At 52.9% G+C, this 13,095-nt stretch overlaps 5 protein-coding genes across 5 annotated transcripts; 1 reads left to right on the top strand and 4 right to left on the bottom strand.

The window, feature by feature from the left end:
* Positions 1-540: 540 nt before the first annotated feature.
* Positions 541-1,581, top strand: J4E88_007547 (uncharacterized protein; the record flags this gene model as incomplete). The annotated part of the gene is made up of 3 exons (XM_049401164.1): positions 541-772; positions 831-1,266; positions 1,320-1,581. 3 exons carry the CDS (start codon positions 541-543, stop codon positions 1,579-1,581), a joined length of 930 nt encoding a protein of 309 aa, XP_049252848.1.
* A 625-nt stretch (positions 1,582-2,206) lies between these two features.
* On the bottom strand, positions 2,207-4,068 carry J4E88_007546 (uncharacterized protein; the record flags this gene model as incomplete). Its single annotated transcript, XM_049401163.1, has 3 exons — positions 2,207-3,259; positions 3,306-3,839; positions 3,895-4,068. 3 exons carry the CDS (start codon positions 4,066-4,068, stop codon positions 2,207-2,209), a joined length of 1,761 nt encoding a protein of 586 aa, XP_049252847.1.
* A 565-nt stretch (positions 4,069-4,633) lies between these two features.
* Positions 4,634-6,010, bottom strand: J4E88_007545 (uncharacterized protein; the record flags this gene model as incomplete). Its single annotated transcript, XM_049401162.1, has 2 exons — positions 4,634-5,356; positions 5,408-6,010. The coding sequence occupies 2 exons, from the start codon at positions 6,008-6,010 to the stop codon at positions 4,634-4,636; spliced, it is 1,326 nt and encodes a 441-aa protein (XP_049252846.1).
* Positions 6,011-6,369: 359 nt separating this feature from the next.
* J4E88_007544 (uncharacterized protein) lies at positions 6,370-7,687 on the bottom strand (the record flags this gene model as incomplete). The annotated part of the gene is made up of 2 exons (XM_049401161.1): positions 6,370-6,996; positions 7,052-7,687. The coding sequence occupies 2 exons, from the start codon at positions 7,685-7,687 to the stop codon at positions 6,370-6,372; spliced, it is 1,263 nt and encodes a 420-aa protein (XP_049252845.1).
* Positions 7,688-8,445: 758 nt separating this feature from the next.
* On the bottom strand, positions 8,446-13,003 carry J4E88_007543 (uncharacterized protein; the record flags this gene model as incomplete). Its single annotated transcript, XM_049401160.1, has 8 exons — positions 8,446-8,575; positions 8,633-9,657; positions 9,723-9,976; positions 10,030-10,171; positions 11,114-11,263; positions 11,315-11,917; positions 11,967-12,913; positions 12,967-13,003. 8 exons carry the CDS (start codon positions 13,001-13,003, stop codon positions 8,446-8,448), a joined length of 3,288 nt encoding a protein of 1,095 aa, XP_049252844.1.
* Positions 13,004-13,095: the final 92 nt, after the last annotated feature.

Raw genomic sequence — 13,095 nt, 5'->3', positions numbered from 1 at the left:
CAACTCAACAACGCCAGCGTTAAGTTGACTCGGCTGGCGTTATGCAACAGATGCAAGTCGATGTCGAAGTAAGCTTAATAGATCAACGTCATAAAGCTTAATCCTAGTGGCGCTCTCTCAGGTGGTGAGACGGAAAGGCCGGGCGCTATGCTCAGAATCTTTAGCGTCGATGATGATGATGATCCTAGTGTGACATGGCTATTGCACCGAGCAGCCGTCACTGAAATCAGCCATTTGGACAAGAGAAACTGGAAATGCTAAACGCAGCGCATGCTTCTGACTGGCCATCACTCACCGTCACTGGCTCTTGAGTGACAAGTCCCGGCCTAGTCTGGGCCCCTGGTCGATTGAGGGTTTTGACATGCTGCATGATCAAGCTCCAATCCGCTCGAGGTATGTCGTCATGATGGCATCTCTGGATCTCATGGGCGCGTAGTCCAAGATATAACCAGTACCTGCTACCTCTTGTCTTCGTTAAGCAGTCCTCTTGGTACATTCCAGCCCATACTCTTCATTTGGCATTTTACCACTGTTTTCGCAATGGATCTCTTTCGCAGGAACAATGCGCTGAACCTCAATGACAACACCGTCAATGGTGCGACGGCAGACATTGCCATTACCACACATGGATCCGACTTCTACTTCGCTATCTGCGCCGCCATGGGTCTTTCTGGATTCATCTTCATCGGTCTTGGATACCGCAAGGCGCGTCGCGACCGTCTTTTCCACTACATCACTGCTTCCGTAGTCTTCGTCGCATGCATCGCCTACTGTAAGTCAGGTGCTTCCGATTAAAACATGAGGATGTACACTGATCTTTACTTTCATAGTCACCATGGGAGCCAACTTGGGCTTCACACCCATCGCAGTCGAATTCCCCCGTAGCGACCCCAAGGTAGCAGGAACCTACCGTTCGATCTACTACGTCCGATACATCGACTGGTTCATCACCACGCCTCTTCTGCTCATCGATTTGCTCCTCACTGCTGGCATGCCATGGCCTACCATCATGTGGGTTGTTGTTGTTGATGAAATCATGGTCATCACTGGTCTCGTCGGTGCTCTCGTAGAGAGCCGTTACAAATGGGCTTACTTCGTTTTTGGCTGCGTCGCTCTCTTCTACATCGTCTACCAGCTCGCATGGGAATCGCGCATCCACGCCAAGTCATTCGGCCGTGATGTTGAGAGGACCTTCATGATGTGCGGAAGTTTGACTACTTTGCTCTGGATCTTGTACCCTGTCGCGTGGGGAGTCTGCGAGGGCGCGTAAGTTTTACCCAACAATGATCATAATTGTGCAATCACTTACACCAAAACAGCAACCTCATCGCTCCCGACAGTGAAGCCGTCTTCTACGGTGTCCTTGATTTCCTAGCCAAGCCCTGCTTCGGTGCCCTCCTTCTGTGGGGCCACAGGAACATCGACCCCGCCCGTCTGGGTCTTGCCATCCACGACTACGGTGATGCCGACGCTGTTGTTCAGGAGAAGAAGATCAAGCCTGAGACTGCTGCCTCAGGCGCAACTGCCACCCACCCCGATGGATACAACGGCACTGCTCCTCACGTGGACAACACTGTCTAAAACAAATCTCTGGGTTTAAGGTGAACAGTGGCCTCTGACAAGACGGAGAGATCAGAGGTATGGTGGTAGTTGTAATGTTAGGATGACCTTCGCGTTTGCAATCCCACCGGGGATGAGAACGTGGAACTGTAACGCGGATCGAATCATGAGTACTTTCAAGATACCCTCTTTAGTAGATACTTAATCAATTTTTTACCTTGTCAAACGTGTGTCCGAATGATTCTGCATACATTCATTTGACATGTTCACAGCTAGTGCACGACCATCAGATACTCTAACCACCCAACCCTCCGCTGATGTATACCACCAACACAGGCAGACTCGATTGTAGAACCCATGTTTCTGCGCCTAGAGTATGCATTCTGCACACACCATTAATTTTCACCATTCGTGCCGTATTTGTTCACTATATAACTTCCGCAACCCTTTCTCCAAGTCCCGCGCATACGTTGATGAACAGGCTAGCCAACGTTTGTTGCTCATATCTATTCACCCACAATCGTGACCCCTCAGGATTCCATGACAAAAAGTGGTCATTAAATCAAGTACAATGTATACCAACAACATTAATATACTAAAAGCCCTTATCTACGCCCGTATCTACAGTAAACTACATACGACAACACTACCAATCGCCGAGCAACCCATTACCAGTCTTCTGATACACCAAAACACCCGGTACCGTCACAAACACAAGGGCAATGCTCAGCAATATCCAGACAAGCCAGCTAAGATACGGCCCGTTCTGCGTGCGATCCAACGGACCAGGAGCTGGCTTGGGCTCTGCCTTGGCGTCCAGCGGGCGCCACGGGATGCGGCTCATTTCATTGCGGTCATGGAGAATCTGCTCAGTGACCAACTTGGCACCAGCAAGTACAATGGGAACACCCGTGCCAGGGTGTGTACTCGCACCGACAAAGTACAGATCCTCGATGCTGCGATGCTTTGTCTTGGGCCTGAAGCTGAGCACGTTGAAGAAGGAGTGGCTGAGACCGAGAATGGCGCCACGGTCGAGGTTGAATGTGGATTTCCATGTTACGGGCGTGTTGATGGTCTCTTCGATGATGTGGGGACCGAGCGAGATCTTGAGTCGCTTCTCCATGGTTCTGATGATGGTTTCACGGGCTGATGCTACCATGGAGTCCCAGTCTTGGGTCAGGCCTTTCGTGTGCCCCGAGCCCTTGTGTTGGTCGTCGGATGAGCCTTCCAAGTGACCGACTGGGACCAGAATAACGATGGAATCACAGCCCTCTGGCGCGGCGGAAGGATCGACGCGGGAGGGGACGTTGACGTAAAAGCTGGGTTGATCTGGAATCAGGTGCTTCTTGAAGATACTGTCAAAGCTCTCTTTGTAGTCTTCCGCGAGGAAGATGTTGTGAGCGCTTAGTTCGGGGAATTGTCGGTCTAGCGCCCAGTAGAAGGATATGCTCGAACATGACGCTTGACGTTTTAGGAGAGCTCGTCCAAACGAGGTGGACGGGAGAAGATTGTTGTATGCGTAGGCCAGATCAGCGTTGCAGACAACCACATCAGCGGTCAATGGCTCCTGGCTCTCATCTTCGAAAACCACGCCGGTCGCACGCTTCCCGTCGTCCGAAATCTGTATGTTGCGGATGGGGCTGTTGAACTTGAATTCGACACCCAAACGCTCACCTACGTTGACAAGAGATTCGACCACCTGATCACGTTAGTAAAGAGGATTTTCTGCAATGGAGCACACTAACTTTATGGAAGCCACCAATAGGATACCAGATACCCTCAGCCAGCTCCGTGTATTGCAGCAGACTATACGTTCCCGGAGCGTCAAACGGGCTCATGCCCATATACATGCTTGCAAACGTGAAGACTCGCCGTAACCTCTCCGTCCAGAAGTACTTGCTCGCCCGGTAATAGATGCTCTCAAATGGATGCAGCTCGAAGAGATGCAACAAGAAGTCGAAACGGACCATGCTCAGCAACGAGTAGAAATTCTTCTTCAGCACATGGATGATGGACACCTCATAATGTCGATGTGATTCTTGCAGGAAAGCAAGGTACCGCTCGAATCCGTCTTTGCCTTCAAAACGCTCGACTTCAGCCTTCATGATGGAAATGTCGGTTGAGAGTTTGAAGGTAGTATCATCATGGAAATGAACATTGTAGTTCGGTTCGCATTTGACCAGCTTGACGCCCTCTGCATCGAGCGAGGTGCCCAGATCCTCGAATGTTTCATGGAAGAATCGAGGTAGGAGTAGTAAGCTCGGACCTTGGTCGAACCTCTGCGTAACGATTAGCGTTGAGTCGTGTGATGCTGCCGCACGTTCATCGACTTACATATCCGTGACGATGTATCAAACTGCATCTTCCGCCAGAGAAATCGTTCTTCTCGACTACAGTGACTTTGTAGCCTGCCGCTGCGAGCCGCGCTGCGGTAGCGACACCTCCGGCACCAGCACCGACGACGATCGCGCTAGGGCGCGTGCCCTTGTTCTCGATATGCTCCCCCATTTAGTAGACGGATTGATGTATGAGAGGCGGCACAATTGCGATGAGCGTTGTGAAGAAGACGCGTTGTAGCGCGCCACGCTCGGGTATTCCTGGATCAGTCCACACCAAGACTGCCAGTCATGACGTCTACAAAAATCAATAGGGCTAGTTTGCACCTTGGGCAATTGTTGAGTTGCGTCGGCACATTTGCGCTGCACGTGAAAGCTTCTGGCTGTCTGAATCCTAATCGGCATCTTTCCTTGGATGGTTTTCCGCCCCCTGCATGCGATGCTGAAGCCGATAAGCCACGCGAATGTAGCTCACATATGCTATCCGCGCGCAGCTTAGAGCGGAAGCCCGCGGACAAGAGATTGTCCAAAGACTTGGCGCATGCGCAAACACCTGTCACTTGATTATTCAGAGATGTTTGATTATTAGTGTTGTTCATCTCACGATGATCGTCGACGCTTCAACAAGTGCCCGCGATCGTGGGGTCCACTAGCGACGCTCGGCGTTTACGTTGCAGCATGCAGAAAAGATGATTGAACATTACAACATTATATTATTAGCGACTCGGAACGTCGTATTAATTGAATATGGTGAGAACATCGGTAGAGTTGGAGTACTCGGGCTGACATTCCTCAGTGAATCCGCCAAACATGTCGGCCCTCTCTTGGACGAAATCCTGGAACGCGCTCTTGGAGCAACTCTCTCCAGGGCCATCAGCACAAGCCAGCGGCTGCGGGTCTTTGTTGACGAGGACGCGGATGTACTCGTCAGCGGCGAATCCGTAACTGTCGCATGACATCTTCTCAACAGCGATGTTGGACAAGAAAGGTAGGATCCTTGATGATCTCCACGCTCTCGCATGGTTGGGCCTGTCGAGGGGCATTGTGATGTTTGGGTTGTTTACTCCGGTATTAGCGGAGTTGTTGAACAGACCCATAGCAACTACGACGGTAGGAGGCAACTCGCGGTGAGTGAAAGAGACGTAGAGATCCTGGCCGGCCTCGTCCGCGAGCAACTCGACGGCGGTAGCGTTGAGCCAGGGAAGGCCAAGAGCACCCGACAGCTCGGGGCTTCCATAGCCGGTGTTGTAGAAGTACATGATATCGTTCATGTACTCGAAGGAGAGCCACTCGTCCTGGGAGAAAAGGTCGAGCGAACAGAAGGGGGAAGAGCCACGAATGACTGTCTCGTATCCGCACAGCTGCTGCATGCCTACGATGTCGGACTTGGTGAAGTTGAAGGCAGGGGCGTACGCATTCAACCGTTCGACAATGGGCTTGGTGTACGTTTCTTGGAATTGCTGGAGGAGTATTGTTAGTTGGAGGCATGTTGTCTTGGTGAGTTTACGTACAGATGACTGCTCGCTACCATATGAAGAGCTGTACTTGGGGCAACCCTTGTATGGTGTCAGGGAGTCTGCACCTCGAGCAGCATCCTCGCGGACGGAAACGCGCTCGGTGCCGTTGCTCTCAGCCACAAGGCCGTCGATAAAGGAAGATGCACTGAGCTCGGTCCTCTCGGCCGTTGATGTCCATACGCGCTCAGGGTCCTTGAACGTAGGGTAACGCAGACGCACATCGACACCCAGCTTGTAGGATTGCAGCCTTCCGACCGAGGTGAGGTCCTCTAGCTCCTCGTCGCTGATGGGTGTCTGCCATTTTGACAGGAACGACAGGGGTCCCGCGCTTCGCCAGTCGGCCGTCGTGTTCTTCAGCTTGTCGGTGAAGGGCTCGATGTACTCCTCGTAATCAAAGTCGTTGGCGTAGATGGCGGCATGGCGAATGAGGTACGACGCGCGCGTTACGTTGCAGCCCTGTGGCGGCTTGGGGTCGAGACGCGGGTCCTCGAAGTACGGGGCAATGCCAGCAAGGTGCTGCAGAGGGTCGAACGAGTAGGCGGCCTGTGCCGTGGCTGCATTAGCAATTGCGAGGATGGAAACGAGGGCCGACTGCATGGTGGGCAATGTAGGCTAGAGCGCGAGCCGTACCTAGGAAAGTTGGGATACATGATCGCCTTTAAGCTCTGCCCCAGGCTGCGCAAACGATGTCATTGTCCGGATCCAGCGTGCCGTACGCTGTGGAGAAAGCCGAAAGCAGGTCGTGCTCGACCACAACCGACGGGATATGACGATGTTTGCCAGGTACCTGCCAAGGCAGCGGTTACGCATTGACCTCACCAGCCACGTCAGCCACCATCACATCTTCCGGCTCCTCAATGGGTGGATACGGTGAAAATAAAAACAATCAAATAACCAGGGGTATTGGGTAGCCAACTCGCTTCTAGCATTACACAGTCTCGTCACACACCGTCTCGTCACACCACGTTCGCCCGTCTCTGCAGCGTCTGCACTTTGAGTTCCAACACTTGGCAATCATTCTCCTTGCGGTGTAGATCTCTCATGAGTCCCTCCTTCTCCGACCGGAGAGCCTGCAGCTTGCCTCCGATGCTCTCGCGGTAGGTGGCATGTTCCTCAAGCAGGGCTTCAATTCGGTACCAGTCCATCTGCCCGCTTCCTCCCGAAGCACCCTGAGACCGTAGTCGCTCGAGCTCAGCGTCTTTGGCCCTGATCTTGGATTCAAGATCCGCAACGGTCCCTTTCCACGCTTGGTGAGCGGTCGATCGGTTTAGATCGTCGATGCTGCCACCTCGCGGCGCCCCTAACTGCGCGACAAGATCAGAGTTTCGCTTTTCTAATTCGAGAGCTCGCTGCTCGAGAGCTGCCACCTTGGCCGCAGTAAAGAGGTCGGTTGTGTCGCGCCTTTCGAGAAAGCTACCTGGACGTCCCCGGCTTGGACTGCTACGTCCAGTCTGTGCATGCAATCGCTCCACCTCTCTTGTCTTTTCAGCAAGCTTGCTCCGTACAATCTGCACGTTGATGAGATCTTCGTCGCGCAGCTTTTTGGTCGCGTCCAGTTCGCGTCGACAGCTAGCTAGTAGTCCCTGTATCGTCATGTTAGTGAATGGCTTGCGCTAATCCGTTGTCTTCTACACTTACACGAATCTTAATGTTGTTCTCTACATCTTCGTCTCGAAGGGCCCAGATGGCGTCGTGTCGCTTCCACCATGTCTTCTTCTCGTCTTCCAACGCTTTCAGACGCGCCATCGTCTGCTCGTACTCTTCAGGCTTGACTGATATGGCAGGATTTGATTGTTCGATGTAGACAAGCTTGGACATCAGGGCGGCAAGTTGCGACTCCAGAGGACCAGGGACATGCGGCGCGGGTGCTGGAGATACCGGCTCTTGGCCTGTGAGGCTCATCTTCGTGGCTGAAGGCGCCAATGACTTCTTCGATGGATAGGGGACGTCCTCCTCGTTGCCGTCCAGAGTAGAAGATCGCGATGTTGCATCGTCGTCCACCGGTCGCTCAACAAAGGTTCGCTGGTCTTGATATTGCGGTTTGCTCGCGTGGACTGTGTGTACGACATCGTTTGCCTTCTTCTGAGAGAACAAAGGTGCTGTGGGGTTAGGTTGTTGCTGTTGTCGTTGCATTTGCGCCATGGCTGACATGGAGGTGTCTTGTGGACGACGGGAGTATTGTTGTGGCTGTGGCTGTTCGTCCTCTGAACCCAGGTCAGAGTAGTTGTCTGATTCGTAATTCGTCGGTCGTCTCTGCATTTGAGGTGAACTCATCGAAACGGGGCGACTGCCTGATTGAAAGGATGCGATAGAATGGACAGATGGTGTGCGTTTTGCTCCTGGAGTTACGCGGTTTGGTGCCCACATCTTATGCTGGGGTTGTTGTCGAAAGGGTACTGCGCAACGTCTGCGTGTATGGCGGGCCGGGTTAATCGAAGAAAGAAGCTGAGCTCAGCTAGATCTCTTAGTAATTAAGATGCATTTGATATCTGTCGATAAGTTGAGGTTCAACTCAGCCTCTATGTAGTCCATCGTGGATTCGCGGTCATGCTATGAAACGGTGCTGAGACGCAGGGGTCAGGACACAGAGATCTGCGACACAGACAGATGAACGACAGCCGTATCAGCCTGAGATTGCCTTTGAGCCTTGGACTGCACAATTCCGACTTGGTACAACACCTCGAGTCCGTACTTTTGAAAAGGCTCCACTTGGAGCCCCATCTCACCATGGTGTAACACCAAATTCTACGCGAGTCATGGCGCCGTTTGCCGATAGTTCAGACTAGAGCAGACCCGGCGCTACGGATGCTGGTCTGAAACACTTCAAGCCGCGATCTTGTATCAACACTACCGGTTATCACATCCTGTCTAACACGTATTCGTGCCCTCGTGCAATAGATGCCTCAGCCAAGCTGTAGGCATACATTCCTGATGAGATTACGGACTTGTGCGTGCACCATGTCAAGCAGGGCATCTTCGATATTGGATGGAGCTGTGCTACGCTGGGGTGCGGACGAATATACACTGTCTTATCACATATCGTAGCGGTCGGTTTCGTGGTGGGCAGGCCTATATACGAAGTAGTCAAAAGACGCCACCTTCTCTGTGCCGTTGCAATCAGATGCCGCCATACCCACAAAAGCGCCTGTGAAGCTTCCATGTCTGTGTTTGCAAAGTCAGTATGCATCTTCATGTGAGTGACAGAGGAAAGTAACTCACGCTTGATGACCACCACACTCATCACTCAGGATCGAAGCATCGTAGACCGGTCCAATCTCTGTCAAGTCCTTTTGTCCCTCTAGCGCGTAGCTAAATTGGAGTTTTCTACCCCGAATGCTCAGCGCCAATCGTACCTTGCCCTCTTGTGGGAGTGACACCGGCTCCGCGAGCGGGAGTTTCAAATTGCCGTCCGGCCACGAAGCTTCCGAGCTCAAGATGAGCAGTTCGCGCTTGCCATCAGAGTCGGCCGTGACGGTCAGGTAGAAGAAGTTGAAGCGGCAGTAGTAGGCAGTCAGGCCTGCGAATGTACGTTCGTCGTCTGGGCTGAAGCTAACGACTGTCTCGGCATCATACGAGAAATGCGTTTGACGGCGTGCAACAAGGGCTTGTTCGAACCAGGATCCAACGGCCTCGCGCCCAATGAGTTGCAGAGCACCATCTTTGACGTCGAAGATGCGCTCTGGCTCTGGTGTGCGGAGCCACTGGAAGTCTTTGTGGAGACCATCTTTGCTGCTGAATTCGTACCGCTGCTCAGCCCAGTATGCGGTATCGTCGCGCGCTGCCGGCAGTTCGACATGAAGAGATGGAACGGGTCCGTTCTTCACATATAGCCAATCGTCCTTGTCCCAGTAAGCCTCTTGAATAGCGCATTCACGCCCAAGAACACAGCGACGGAATTGTGTGGTAGGGCGGCCAGCCAGATGGACGATATATGTTTTGCCGTCCGGAGTGTCGACTATATCTCCATGACCCGCCCTTTGTAGCGAAGCTAGCGGCGCGTCTTTGGAAGTGATGATGTGCTTTTGAGGGTGCAGTTCGTATGGGCCCCAGATATCGCGGGATCGTGCCAAGGTACAGGCGTGTTCATATGCTGTGCCGCCCTCAGCAGTCAACAAGTAGTACCACCCGTTCCGCTTGTACAGATGTGGGCCTTCAACCAGAGCTAAGTCGCTACCGGGGAAGATAGTCTTCCATGGGCCAACAAGTTTCTTCGTTTCAGGATCCCATTCCTGCATTCTGATTCCCTAAAAGTAGATCCACGAGCTCAGTATCTGCTGCAACGACTTGTCGCCGGAAGAGATTTACTTACAACGAAGAACTGCTTACGTCTTCGGTGATCTTGCAGCATATTTATGAAGTACTTCCTGCCATCGTCATCATGGTACAGTGAAGGATCAAATCCTGAGTGGTTGATGTAAATGGGGTCAGACCATGGACCCTCGATGCGATCGGCAGTGACGATGTAGTTGGGCGTGTCTTTGAAGGAGCCATCCTTGCGTTTGACGTCTGTGTACACCAGCCAGAATTTGCTGCCGTCATGAGTGAGGCAAGGTGCCCATACACCTAAAGTCTGTTACGAACTGCGTGAATATAGTCAATCTTGATCGAATACGTACCGCAACTATCGGGGTCACCGCGCATATCCAATTGACTCTTCCTGCTCAGTGGGCGTGTCACGAGCTCCCAGTTGGCGAGATCCGTGGAGTGGTGTATTTGCACTCCTGGAAACCACTCGAAAGTGGATGTCGCAATGTAGTACTAATTTGACACAATTAGTATGTGCCATGGCCTACTTCTAAGGTCTGAGGTTCAACCATCCCCGGATCACATCGAAAAATCCCAACGGTAGCTTTCATGGTAGTCCCGCAGTCGAAATCGGGGAGTTGTAGAAACTATAATACTCACTATGGTACTCTGGTTAGCTCATTTTCTCAAGTTGAACACAACAATATCTTACCGTCATTTCCAACACGCAGGACCGATGGGTCCGCGTTGAAACCTGGAAGAATGGGATTACGAACTAGCGGCATGATGGTGGGTTAGACGTTATGTGTATCGTTTGCGATACTCTCGCATGACAGCCCAGCTATATATGGTGCTTCTCATCGAAGATGTCGGCGATTGCCCGCAATGAATTAGCCGGCTGCGAACCGCCTCTTTTGCCGGCGCCTACTTGGCCGACAGCTGACGATACAGTGTTCTCAACCCCGCGCCTGGCCCGACATGCAACATCACGCCGAAGGGAGCGAAAACTGGAGCGGATAGACGCGCACCTCCGATTATGATGACGCAAGGCACTGTCATGTAGGATGTAACGAAACGCATAGCTAACAACTTCAAAGCCAATGGTGTGAATTGTCAATGTGTAGAGTCAAGGCCTGATGGTACACATAGTTTGGCCATCAGGCAGTTCAGCATGAGCTAGATTACTTGCAATGATGTTACCAAATCCAAACAGGGAGGTGCTCCACGCATCCCAGGTTATGAATTATCCAGTATCCACATGCGGCTCACTTGACATACTGTCTAGCGAGCACCGAGTATCTCTAACCCGTGCGGTATATACGGGAATCGGGGGTTGTTATCCCGACATGAGCGCTAATCCTCACAACGCCGCGCCCACACTTCCCACATGGCAAAGGCTTCACGACTCGTATAGCCCTTCTAGTCTTGGTCCTCTGACACACCTTCGTTACCCACTTCCGGTCTTTCTGAGTCTTGGTTATTGGTAGAATCGTTACTTGGTGCCTCATCCACGTTCGACGAAGCGACGACACCCGCGGGAGGGACGAAAGTATCGCCTTCATCCGTGTCTAATTGCATCAGGAAAGTCTCCCAAATCTCGATGAGCTAGTACGCCAGTCAGTAAGCCGGAATATCAGACGTGGTAGGTGAACTTACTTCCTTCTGTGCTTCTACAGCACTCTCTAAGAAGGTCTCCACGCCTGACTTGAAGTCTTCGACCTTTTCTCTCTCAAAGCGCTCTAGCTCACTGCGCATCAGACGACCCATATCGTCGAAAAGCAGCCTTGCTTGGTGAACCTTGCGTTCGGCATCCGCAACGTCGGCGCTGAGCTGGTTCAGACGGTCTTGCTGTGATCTGCCCTGCCTCAAGAGTTTGTCCTGATTGGTTTTCCGCTTCTGTAGCTCCTGCTCGGCAGAATGCCAGGAATGGTAGGCCTTCTGTCGCTGCTGGAACGCGGTCTTTACAGAACCTATCAAACGAATGTACTCGTCTATTACGATGCCCATGGTGAGGATGTCTTGTTGGGCTTGGCGCTCGTAAAGCTCTCGAATGCGAATCTGGATATCGGATAGGCTATCAAGCGGACCAGACAGAGATGGCGATAACTCGACAGCAGACAAAGAATGCAGAGAAGCCGAGAAGTCGCCACACGCCTCAGCTAGACCTTTCCGCTGTGTGACTACAGAGTCAGTAGCCTTGAGAAGAGCTTTGAGCTGTGCTTCTAGAGCATCGAGGTAGATTCTGCGGTCGTGGAACCACTATGGTACTGTTAGCATAGTAAGTAATTACAAGAAGTGTTATACGTACGTCGTCGTGTTCAACGAATTTACCACTGCTGCCAGAGAGCATAGAGCCAAACATGCCTTTGCTTTCGCTTATACCGGGGTCTTTGCGCTCTTTGTTCTTGATGTCCATGTTGAAGGCTTCGCTTTCGAGGAACAGCTTCAAGTCACTGTCGTGTTGCAATACTGGATGCGCAGCCGCCTTGTTAAGCATACGCTCCAGAGCGGAGCGTCGCGACTCAACAAAATCGGCTTCGAAGCGCCCAACGGCCTGTTTCTCCGGTGGTGGAGGGATAATGACTCCGGGGTTGTTGTTGTGCAGTTGTGTGTATAGCCAGAGGAAGTCACGGTAGCGGCGCGAGACGGTAAATTCGGGGTTGCGGTAGCCCTTGGACGTCGTCTTGGTAGTAACGGAGTATTCTGTGTGCGAGCTCGTGAGGTCACCGACTTTGTGAGGGTCGCCGACCGAAATGGCAAAGGACGGCTTCGCGGCCTGCTCGACGCTGACGCTTGGCTGTGTCTGGCGCTGGGGTGTGGCATTCGAAGGAGCCTGTACTGGAGGCGGTACTCTGGCTCCTTGAGAAGAGCGTAGCTGCGCGTCGTCGTCATCAAGATCGACCGAATCCATCATGCCGCGCAGCGAAGGCGTGGAGGCGTCGGGGGCGGCCCGAGTGGTGCGCGACGCAGCAGCTTCCTTCTGAGGCGGCGCTGGAGGAGCAACCTCAGGGCCTGTCGACGGCGAGGGAGCACCCAGAGGGCCCAGCGGGTCATCAACAGCCTCAAGCTTGGTCGATTGCAGGCCATACTGTCGCCGCCGGGGGCCGCGTCCTGCGGGCGAGCGCGGGGCGGCGGAGGCTGTAGGGGCAGCATCGGTCGCTGGCTTGGACGAGGTCGTGGAAGATTCGGCGTCCAGGTTGTCGTTCTGCTCTACTTTGTGAGTACTCGGCGCAGGGCTCGACCGTGAGGGCACATCTGGAGGCTTGTCAGCTGTGCACAGTGTCGTCGGCAGGACAAGAGACACGTACCTCCCCACGGAGAGCTCCCTTCATCTCCAAGGTCCATTGGCGCAATGATTGGGTGTGTGTGGGTGTCGTGGTAGTGGAAGTTGCAGGTGCCGTGGGAAGCCTACGGTATGGCCATGGCAGCTATGCATT

Source organism: Alternaria novae-zelandiae (assembly GCF_023758075.1).
Source record: "Alternaria novae-zelandiae strain BMP 2774 chromosome Unknown scaffold_16, whole genome shotgun sequence".
Lineage (NCBI taxonomy): Eukaryota > Fungi > Ascomycota > Dothideomycetes > Pleosporales > Pleosporaceae > Alternaria > Alternaria novae-zelandiae.
This window is presented reverse-complemented; position numbering and strand designations above follow the sequence as displayed.